This window comes from Myotis yumanensis, unplaced genomic scaffold (assembly GCF_028538775.1).
Source record: "Myotis yumanensis isolate MYYU_CA2020_CCGP unplaced genomic scaffold, mMyoYum1.0.hap1 SCAF_15, whole genome shotgun sequence".
In the NCBI taxonomy this organism is placed as follows: Eukaryota; Metazoa; Chordata; class Mammalia; order Chiroptera; family Vespertilionidae; genus Myotis; species Myotis yumanensis.
The window spans coordinates 6,610,116-6,622,366 of record NW_027223766.1 but is presented as its reverse complement, the minus strand read 5'-3'; the positions used below and the strand labels follow the sequence as shown (position 1 = coordinate 6,622,366).

Here is a 12,251-nt window from a genome sequence, read left to right as displayed (position 1 = left end):
ACATGCTTAAATACTAGTTTATATTCTGAATGTTACTATTAATGCAGTGTATTTCTAGAACTAATTTTTCCTTTAAAAATGTTTCTCAAACATTTTACTTTTTTGTAGTAGAAATACCACTACCATTCCCCACTTTAAACACTAAATGCAGAGCTGCTCCACCCCACAGCCATCGCGGCAGCCTTTCTGCACAACTCTAGTGCTTCCTGGGACAAAGGCCGAAACCGTTTCTTTAAGCCATAATCAAAAACTAATGTAAAATTTAAAAAGTTATAGAACTTATTAAAAGGCTTGTGCCTCACTAAGATACTCAGTTAACCCAAATGATTTCTGATCTTATCCATTACTCTAAGTTTGAAAGGCCACTGGACTTATTGAAAGCAATAATAAAAAAAAAAAGTAAACCATTTTGCTAAGCTGGGTATTTTATTAAATTTGAGTTTTCATGTATCTAATTACTCTGTAATATTTAAATATCCTACAGTAGAACAGATTCAACTACACACAACTCTAAATAAAGAGAAAAATGGTTCTCAAAAGGGATAAAAAAGATCAGGCTGATGAATAATAAACAAATTAGATAAATACTTACATCTTATTTTTAAGTCACTTAAATAAACGTATCAGAGCAGGAATCTGCCAGAATATGTACAGTCAGCGGCCTGACATGAAGGCAGAGAGCAAACATATGCCCAGCTGCTGCATCCAGTCATGTCCTCTAAACCTGTTGGCATGCAACCAGGAGACCAGAGACCCACTGGGTCTCATCGCCTTCCCATTTGGGGTTGTCATCTTTCCGCCAATGATAAAGGCTACAGGTAAGATTTGAATAAAATATCTCCCACCCTCAAATTTTGGTGTGGATTCAAGTGGAAAGGCAACATAACTGAAACAGTACTTTAAAATATTGTAGCCTGGCCGGCGTGACCCAATGGTTGAGTGTCGACCTATGAACCAGGAGGTCCGTGTCCGATTCCCGGTCAGGGTATATACCCAGGTTGCAGGCTCGATCCCCAGTAGGGGCATGCAGGAAGCAGCCAATCAATGATTCTCTCTCATCATTGATGTTTCTATCTCTCTCTCCCTCTCCCTTCCTCTCTGAAATAAAAATAAAATAAAATATTGTAGACAGTAAGATCAGGATACTTTCAAAGCTAAGTGACAGGCAGCTGTAAGAGACCCAGAGAAGGGTTTCAAAAGAACCGAAGTATCTCTACGTGTAGAAATCAAGAGACAGGATAACTATTTTGTGAAGAGTATAACCCTCCTTTCTCGGATAAATTGGAAACTGGACAACAAAGAATTGGCTAAGTTAGAAAGTTTTTCTCAGAAAAACTGTCCATAGACACAGAGCTGTAGTTGTGTTCCCAGCATCAGAGCATGTGTCACAGAGGGAGGGGAAGGAAGCAGGAGCCAGGCAGGTGCAGTCCGGCTGCAGTGAGCCACCCCTGAGCACACTGCCAGAAAGAACCAGACTGTGGCACCAGAGAGCAACAGGGCTTAGGCCGTGACTATTGTTTATCATTTGGGAAAACAAAGGATGAACAGTCAACTCTTCCCCAAAACTATTCTCACTGCTTTGAGAAGACATGGATCTGGCCCCAACTTGGTGAACTGGCATTATGAAGAGAAAAGTAAGTGTCTTTTCTATCTTTTTTAAAACCACCAACTAAAGTCCAATAAATATATACTTTTGAAGTATCTCAACTTTATGGAAACACTATTGAAGCACTTGGAAATGACTGTACTTACTCTCCATCCACTTCTGGTCTTGTACACACACAATGAAACTTGCCGCCAAAATCGATGTAAAGGTCCTTCTCCACAATATGAAAGATTCGCCCAATGACGATCTTATCCTTGGCAGGTCCCATCTGAGTGAGAGGAGAATGTCTCAGCATCGACGCGAAGGATTCCGCTCCTTTCAGAGCGCCCTAAACATGAAAAGAGGTATTTATGTGCATATAATTCAATATAAAGATATAATATGGTGGGGATAATAAAATCTTACTGGGGAAATTTAAAAGTCAGTTTGCTGTATATTTACATTTTGTAGCAATCATAAAAGAGATATACATAGGATTTTGCTTTAAAAAGCCAGGTATACTCTTCAACTTCATTTCCTCCCTTTACTTCGTGAAGAGGAGCCAGCGTGGCCGGGTGGCTGGAGTGGAACCAGGACTGTGAGCAGGGCTCGGAGTGGCCTTAGACAAAGCCTCCTGCCTGGGGAGGAGGGGGTCTGAGCCTGTGAGGAGGGCGTCCCAGGAGGTGATGGACTTATTCCTAGTACTGACCACCTGCAAAAACATGCCTTCCAAGTCAGCTTTAGGGAGAATGAGTGTTCTTTTAACACAATTTTCACACATTAAGATAAAAATAATTAAGGGTCCTTCAATTAGCACGCTGACCATGAGTTCATAATACAGTATTTTTAATGGCTTGACCTTGTTATGACTTTATTCAAAGGAAAATAGCTTCTTTAATTGTTTTGTGCTGCTCACTTTCTAGAAGTTGTTTTACCTACTGAAGTTACTGAGGGATGAGTGAACGAATACTGCAGGCTGATTACTTTTTTAAAACTTACATTTTTTCCAAACCTATGCTCACCAGGGCCTAAATTTTGGAGGCAACAAACACCTTATTTGAACATGCCTCTCCAACCTTTACACCAAGTGACCCAAAAAGCTGCCAATTCTGACTGGGCCCAGAACAAGACAAGGCCCTGCAACAGGTCCAGGCCACCAGGCAGGCTATTCTACTGCTCGGCCTTTACAACCCACGCGTGGGGGTGCCTGGACGTATCTGTGCCTCGTGCTGACGCAGAATGGAGACTCCGACAAGCCTCTACAGGTGACTCTCAGGTGACTGAAGGACAGTGGTGAAGGCACAGCCTCCCAGTGGGCAGAACACTGAGCAGTTCACCTGAATGATCATTGGCCTGGACAAAGACAGGGCCAAGGTATGACTCTATGTTGACTTGTGTGAAGTGACTCATGATTTTGCTGGATGGTCAGGGACTTAGAAGTAACATAACTGGAAAATAGATGACAAGTGGTCTGGGAACGACATTAGCTACCATAGATCTCTCTGAATGGACACAGAGTGAAAAAACGAACGAGTCGCATGGGAGTGATTTCTTCAGCAGAGAGGAAGCTTAATAATCAGAGGACAAGATAACCAGTCCTGTGGACATCAGTCAAGCTCTTGCCCCTCACAAATGGGTTCAAGAATACAGTGGCCATGGCAGCAGGGATGTGCTGCTGTTGTAGGGGCCGGAGGGGTATCTCAACATGTCCCAGACCATTAGACAACTAGAAATTTCGCCAAGGCCGCATGGCCCTGAATTTTTGTGGGATGGAAGTTATGTATGGATTCAGAAACACTGCCTTATACTCACCCAACACTGCTAAATGACCAACCGCCAAGAGCAGACACCAGCACTAAGCTTCCGATAGAGCAGCTCTCCCTGGGATCAGCCGGCCACCTGGTGGCAGGGTGGTCACGCAGGACCACTCTAAATGAATATATTATCACTGGAGTGGACACTCTGAATATGGATTTGCCTTCCCTGCCCACAAAGCTTCTATCAAAACCACCATCCATAAACTAAGAGAATTTCACAGTCATTGTCATGACATGCCACACAGCACTGCTTCTAACCAAAGAAACCATTTTACAGGAAATAATGTGGGATAATGGGGTCGTGCTTATGGAATTCACGGGTCTTTCCAGTGCTGGGCCTGACAGACTAGTGAAATGATTTTTTTAATTAAACTTCCTATTTTGAGACCATTGTAAATACACATGCAATGGTAAGAAGTAATTCATGGAGATCCCCGCACCTTTGTCCCAGTTCTCCCAATGGTAACATCTTGTAAGACACACTATAAGATTACACCCAGAGCATTTGGATTTTATACAATTTTATCACATGGGAAGGCGCATGTATTTGCCACCACAGTCCAGTTGCAGGACAGTTCTAGCACTACATTTTGCTCTCCATCTCCCTTCTGCCCACCCCATCCCTAAATTTCATAACTACTAATCTGTTCCCCATCTCTATAATTTTGTCATTTTAAGAATATCACTCAAATGGAATCACAGGATCTGTAACCCTTTGGGACTGGCTTTTTTCATGCAGCATGATTCCCTTGAGATTCATTCAAGCTGATGGGTGAATCAACTGCTTGTTCCTTTGTCTTGCTAAGAAGTATACCATGGCACAGATGGACCAGTTTATCTAACCACTGATCAGCTAAAAGATAGCTGGGCTATTTCCAGTTGGGCTATTATAAATAAAGCTACTATGAACATTTGTGTGCAGGTTTTTATATGAATATAAGTTTACATTTCTCTGGCATCAATATTCTCTGCCTCAGTTTGCACTTCCTTCCTATGGGAGAACCCAATGTCTCAACTAGGCCAAGGGACTTGTTGAGCAGCCTACTCCTAGATGGGGCATCTACCATTCATGCATCCTCTGCCAACTGCCAACACCACAGCTTTAAACTGCATCAACACTGCTGAATTTTATTCCCAAATCCCTACAAACCAGGCTCCATTCAAATGTGAGTTTATTTCCCATTATTTAATGCTGATCAAAACAAACCCAAGAGTTGTAATCATGTTACAAAATTTAATGTTAAGTAAAAGAAAAATTTAATATGACATTTAAAAGAAAAATCAAAATAAAACAAAACCTACACACATTAAAAGGGAGCAAGATTTTCGAGCAAAAATGAGACTCAAGAAAGATATAAAGATGGTAAGCTAATGCTAACTTGAGAAGTCATAAAAGAGTCTGACTGCTTAGAAATAAATCATACGATCACCCACAAAACAAAAACATGCAGAATATATTCATTTTTTCTTTTAGAAAATGTATAGTATTATTTATAAACATTTTATTGGTATTGACAAAAACTTACTTTCCGTCTTTTAGTTGTAATTTTGATGTTGAGGGAGGCAGCGAGTGCTGTGTTTACTTACTTCACCATTTTCCTGAATATGTCAATATATTTTGTCATATTAAGTTGAGAAAAACTTAATATAACATCTTATTTGCGAGAGGGATGTCCAACTGCCGTATGGACAATCTACGTTGTCCATATATTTTGTCAATATAAGTTGACAAAAACTTACTTTTCATGTCTTACTAGAGATTCATATTTACTTCAACACACTCTTTCATTACTTTTATATTAACTGGTCATTTCTTCTAAACATGCTTTGAAAATGTTAGATTCCACTTTGAAACTAAAGATTTCAGAAGATTTTTATTACAAACTCAGAAATAATGCTCCTAGAATTCGCTAATGTAAAGCCAGGAGCACTAATGTTACACACAAATATTTTCAACATTCCTTTACATATTAGTTTTTTGAATATTGGTATAATTTTTAAAATTGTCAATATAAAACTGGTGAGAAAACAAAAGATTAAATAAAACTATTATGATATTGCTACTACATGGATTTAACAGACTTAAAGTATGTTAAGAATATGAGCATTTCCCCTCTTATATAGAAACAAATCCTTTAAATAAGCTATATTTTGGACTTTCCCAGTAAATCAGATATATATATCCTGATTTAAATATTCTGTGGTCTGGGATAGTCCAGCATTTTGAAATAAAAAATGCCAATAAAAATGTTCATGAAAAGGTGAAAAGTAGCCCAGCCGGCATGGCTCAATGATTGAGCATCAACCTATGAACCAGGAGGTCACAGTTCGATTCCCAGTCAGGGCACATGCCCAGGTTGTGGGCTCGATCCCCAGTGTGGAGTGTGCAGGAGACAGTCAATCAAAGATCCTCTCTTATCATTGATGTTTCTATCTCTTTCTCCCTTCCCTTCCTCTGAAATCAATTTCCAAAATAAAGGAAAAAAAAAGTAAAAAGTAACATTTACAAAATATTTGCATAAAATCTATCACTAAAATGAAACTATAAACTGTCTTGTAAAATCAGTATTCCACATAAATAAGCTAAAATAGTAAAATGTTATTCTCCATCTTAAAATAATAAAATGTTCTGTGTGGTCTTAAAAACTCTTGCAAACCATTTTTTCAATGTGCTGAAGAGTAATACGCCACCCTCTACCCTTAAAAAACAGTAATACTCATAAAGCATAAAACCATCTCTGCTCAACTACTGCCACCTTGTGGCTATAAAATGGGTGTTGCGCTCCCAACTGGCTGAACAGGTTCTATAAATCTCTACCAACAAGAGGGGTAAAGGTTTGAAAAAAAATTTTTTTTTAATATTTTATTGATTTTTTACAGAGAGGAAGGGAGAGGGATAGAGAGTTAGAAACATCGATGAGAGAGAAACATCGATCAGCTGCCTCCTGCACACTCCCTACTGGGGATGTGCCCGCAACCAAGGTACATGCCCTTGACCGGAATCGAACCTGGGACCCTTGAGTCCACAGGCTGACGCTCTATCCAATGAGCCAAACCGGTTAGGGCTAAAAAAAAAAATTTTAATAAAAGAAATAAGAAAAAGGTGTCAGACTTAAAAAATAGCCCTAGTTGGTTTGGCTCAGTAGATAGTCAGCCTGTGGACCAAAAGGGACCAGGTTTGATTCAGGTCAAGGGCATGTACCTTGGTTGCAGGCTCCTCCTCGGTCCGGGCCCTGGTAAGGGAGCGTGCAGAAGGCAACCAATCGATGAATTTCTCTCACACAGATATTTTTCTCTGTCCTTCCCCCTCTCTTCCACTCTCTCTAAAAATCAATGGAAAAAAACATCCTTACTCCTCGGGTGAGGATTGAAATTCTTTTTTTCTTTATTTTTAAAAGGGTGAATATCCTCGGGTGAGGATTTAAAAAAAAAAGCGCGCGCGTGTGTGTATATATGTGTGTATATATATATATATATATATATACACACACACACACACATACACACACACACACATATATATATACACACACATACACACACAAAAATATATACATATATATTACTAGGTCCTCTATATGTTGGTCACAAAAATGAAAAGCACTTGGTCCCGACCCTGAAAAAACAATTTGAAGAGACAGATGCATAAACCAATCTTAAAGGTAACGAGGCAAGGGAAAGAGAAGTGGGTAAATGGAAAAAGGGCACCTACAAACCTCCACACAAAACAATGGCATTTCATGTCATTTAAACTTGAAGTCCACAGAAATTTGAGGATAAGGAATTCATGATTAAATTCCTACCTGCAGGAGAAAGTTCCTTTTAAGGATAACTTACTTGGCTCTTACTGAATAACACTTAAAAAAAATATATTGATTTCAGAGAGGGAGAGAGAGAATGAGAAACATCAAGGATGAGAATCATTGATTGGCTGCCTCCATGTGACCGAGCCCGTAATCCAGGCATGTGCCCTGACTGGGATTGAACCCTGACCTCCTGGTTCAGAGGTCGACGCTCAACCACTGAGCCAGGCCAGCTGGGCTGAATATCACTTATTTCTGAGGTGTTCATACAGACACATAAGTCTGCACTTTTAGGATAAGAATTAAATCAATGGGTACAATTTCAACCACTGAACCATATAAATTTAATTCCAATTCAAATAAACAAATATATATTCAATCCCTACTTATGTGTAAGGCATTATGCAAGGAATGAAAAGGGTGAATAATGAATGAGTCCTGGCCAGAGTGGCTCAGTGGTTGGAGCGTGAGCCTGCTCACCAGGGCACGTACCTGGGTTGCAATTTCAATACCCCGCCCTGATCAGGGTGAGTTCAGGAAGCAAGCTGAGTGCAGAATGTGTCTCTCTCACATAGATGTTTCTCTCTCTCTCCCCCTCTCCCTTCCGCTCGCTAAAAAAAATTAATGGGAAAAAAAAAACTTACTCCTCAAGTGAGGATTGAAATTTTTTTTTCATTTTTTTTAAAAGGGTGAATAAAAATTACCCCTAATGTAATACAGAAAAGAGGATAAAACAAATTCACAATGACTTCAATATAACTTAAGAGTTGTGTGTGTACCCTAAAGATAGTATAAAACAATGCCCTGGACATTCAAAAGGAGTTTCATCAGGTTGGGGAGATGACAAAGGCCTAATTAAAGAGGCAGTGTTTCCAATGGAATATGCAGGCAGGGACACTAATTCCAGGGGAAAGAGAAAAGGTAAAGAAATACAGATTTGTGTAAAGAACAGCAAACTGTTTATCTTCCAAAAAAAAATTTTTAAGCAGAAGCCATGTTACAAATGGAATCGAGCCCTAATATATACATATAACATACATGTAGTATTCTGTTGATATAGTTGTATTTTATGAGTTCAATTGATACCATTTGCCCAGCCAGTGTGGCTCAGTGGTTGAGCATCAACCCATGAACCAGGAGATCAAGGTACGAGTCCCAGTCAGGGCACATGCCTGGCTTACGGGCTCAATCCCCAGTGAGGGGTAGGCAGGAGGCGGCCAATCAATGATTCTCTCTCATCATTGATGTTTCTATCTCTCTCTCTCCCTTGCCCTTCCTCTCTCTGAAATAAAAACATTTTTAAAACTTATTAAGTAAAAAAAGTAAACATGCCATTATTTTGATAAAAATCTCAAATTGATATCAAAAAAGCCCACTTACAATACCCCACATGGATAAGGGGGTGAGGCAACAGGCACTGTCACACACTGTAAGTGGGAATGTAGCACAAACAGGCTCTATCAAAATGCAAATTGTGTGTATACTCTGACCCAGCATATATTCCATAAATATGCAAAAATGTAAATGTTCACTGTAGCATTCTCTGTACTAAAGGAGAAATAAAACAGAAAAACACCTAGAAGCTCATTAATGAAAGCTTGGTTAAACAAATTATGCCATGAAATACCTAGCAAATATTTTTTTCAAAGAGGTATATACACTCAACACATATGTAATGAGAAGGAAAAGTATTTGAAATTATACATACTTAAGTAAAAATAGCAATTTTCAGTAACAACTAAAATATACTGCTTACTAAGTCTCAGGCACTTGTACTGTGTTTACATAATGAATTCATTTAATCTCAATAATCCCATGACATAGGTTTTTCTTTTATAAAAAAGGGAATGAGCCCTAGCTGGTTTGGCTCAGTGGATAGAGCATCGGCCTGCAGACTGAAGGGTCCCAGGTTTGATTCCACTCAAGGGCACATGCCTGGGTTGCAGGCTTGATTTCCCGTGGGGGGCATGCAGGAAGCAGCCGATCAATGACTCTCTCTATCATTGATGTTTCTATCTCTCTATCTCTCTCCCTTCCTCTCTGAAATCAATAAAAATGTATTTTTAAAAAAGAGAATGATACACATATATTAAGTAATTTTCCAAGGAAACACAGCTAGTGAATAATAGGACCATAATTCAAACCAACACTTTATGAATCCAGAGTTTAGACTCTGAAACAGTAATAATGTACTTCAAAACTGTTCCAGCCAATTTGTGTGTTTTTAAGTATAATTACACTTATACTTAATGAGCTTATCTATAATAATAAAAGCACAATATGCTAATTAGTCAGACGTCCTTCCAGACAACCTTCCGGATGAAGCGAGGGCCAAGCCCCTTGCACGAATTTCGTGCATCAGGCCTCTAGTCTATATAATAAAAGCCTAAGCAACTGTTATGGTGGAACAAGAACCGGTTGCTATAATGCGCACTGACCACCAGGGGGCAGATGCTCAACGCAGGAGCTGCCCCTTGGTGGTCAGTGCGCTCCTACAGGGGGAGTATCATTCAGTCAGAAGCTGGGTTCACGGCGGGTGGCAGGTGAGCGCAGCGGTGGTGGCGGGGGCCTCTCCCACCTTCACTGCAGGAGAGTGGTAAACAACAAGGGATCCCAGATTGTGAGAGGGATGTCCAACTGCCAGCTTAGCCAACAGGCAGACATCCCCTGAGGAGTCCCGGACTGGGAGAGCACAGAGGCTGGGCTGAGAGGGCCCCCAAGTGCATGAATTTCGTGCACCAGGCCTCTAGTCTACTTATATAAAAACCCTGGGTGTAACATCACAGCTAGAACCTCGACCAAGTGGAAGGAAGTCAGTCCTGCAGGGGTTGTCTTAGCAACAGCTGCGCACTCTCCCGAGCTGTTTCCTGGAGCTGTTCCTGCCTCAAACCCAAATTCCAGCGTTTGAGGCAGGAACCCGCCCTTGGAGCGTGGAGGAATATCTTCATAAAGTGTGCCGTGCCAGCACGGCCAAGGGTGAACCTGAGTGGGGACGGCTGAAAGGCTTAGAAAAGACAGACAAGAGAATGAAATCTGGGTCTCGGTGGGATGCTGCTTCTCTGAGAGACAGCGATCACGCCCACAGCCATGTCTTTATTTTATAGTAGATGCCACGAGGCAAAGTAAGGGTGTGACCAAGATGTTTACAAAATTCTCCTGGGTTTCAATCCTACTCAACTACATGCACCTGAACTCTATCAAGCCCATATCACTCAGGCACGTGGGGCCACGTGTTCAGACCATAGATTCAAGCTTACAACTATAGCTGTTGGCTATAATTGTGCTGGGAGGGCCCTGCCCTCCAAGCTGGGACTTGCACATGGCAATGAGAGAACTGTGCCCTCTCATCAGTCCAAGTTTTGACCCTGTCCAAACACTGTAGTGGCTCCCCACAATGAAGTTTTAATACATTATATTAGAGGTTGTGGTGTTACTGTTTTAACTACAGCATCTACAGGAATTGCTGCAAATTTACTTCTCGGTGGAAGAACCTTTCATTCCCAATGTAAATGGCCAATTCCATTAAATGAAACTTCAATTTCTAGACTTGATATAAACAGTGAAGTTGCTAAAACTATTAAAAAGGCCCAACTTCTCATTATTGATTAATGCATCATGGCATCCAGTCATGCTATAAACACCATAGACAGATTACTAAGATAAATTATGAACTTGAATGTTGTATTTGGTGGGAAAGTTCTCCTTCCTGGAGGGGATTTTCGATAATGTCTCAGTATTGTACCACATGCTATGGGATCAGCCATTGTACAAACGAGTTTAAAGTACTGTAATGTTTGGGGATGTTTCAATAAATTGTCTCTTAAAACAAATATGAGATCAGAGGATTCTGCTTATAGTGAATAGTTAGTAAAACTTGGAGATGGCAAACTTGATAGCAGTTTTCATTTAGGAATGGATATTATTGAAATCCCCTGTGAAATGATTTGTAATGGATCTATTATTGCAGCTACCTTTGGAAATAGTATATACAGATAATATTAAAAATATATCTAAACATAAAATTCTTTGTCCAAAAAAATGAGCACGTTCAAAAATTAAATGAAGACATTTTGGATATACTCGATGGAGATTTTCACACATATTTGAGTGATGATTCCATTGATTCAACAGATGATGCTGAAAAGGAAAATTCTGCCATCGAGCCGAAACCAGTTTGGCTCAGTGGATAGAGCGTCGGCCTGCAGACTGAGGGGTCCTGGGTTCGATTCCGGTCAAGGGCATGTACCTGGGTTGCGGGTCCATCCCCAGTGGGGGATGTGCAGGAGGCAGCTGATCGATGTTTCTCTCTCATCGATGTTTCTAACTCTCTATCTCTCTCCCTTCCTCTCTGTAAAAAATCAATAAAAAATATATATTTAAAAAAAAAAATTTTGCCATCGAATTTCATAATAGTATTACTCCTTCAGGAATGCTGTGTCATAAATTAAAATTGAAAGTGGTGCAATCATCATGCTATTGAGAAATCTTAATAGTAAATGGGGTCTTTGTAATGGTACCAGATTTATTATCAAAAGATTACAACCTAACATTATCGAAGGTGAAGTATTAACAGGATCTGCAGAGGGAGAGGTTGTTCTGATTCCAAGAATTGATTTGTCCCCATCTGACACTGGCCTCCCATTTAAATTAATTCGAAGACGGTTTCCCATGATGCCAGCATTTGCGATGATTATTAATAAATCACAAGGACAAACTCTAGACAGAATAGAAATATTCTGACCTGAACCCGTTTTTGCACATGGTCAGTTATATGTTGCTTTCTCTCAAGTTTGAAGAGTATGTGACGTTACAGTTAAAGTTCTAAATACTTCATCACAAGGGAAATTAGTCAAGCACTCTGAAAGTGTTTTCACTTTTAATGTGGTGTACAGGGAGATATTAGAATAAGTTTAATCACTTTATCAGTCATTGTTTGCATCACTGTTGTTTTTATATCATGTTTTTGTTGTTTTTATATCATGCCTCTGTTGTTATATCCTTTTGTTACTGTTTATTTATTAATAAATTTATATATTATTTTCATAT

At 39.8% G+C, this 12,251-nt stretch overlaps 1 protein-coding gene across 2 annotated transcripts in view; it reads right to left on the bottom strand.

Moving 5' to 3' along the window:
* The window catches only part of MRPS28 (mitochondrial ribosomal protein S28), a 93,260-nt gene that overhangs the window by 74,375 nt on the left and 6,634 nt on the right, over nucleotides 1-12,251 (bottom strand). For both annotated transcript variants that reach the window (XM_070392650.1, XM_070392651.1), the window contains exon 2: nucleotides 1,753-1,934. In XM_070392650.1, coding sequence (XP_070248751.1) covers nucleotides 1,753-1,934 — 182 coding nt within the window. The remainder of the gene's footprint in view (nucleotides 1-1,752; nucleotides 1,935-12,251) is intronic.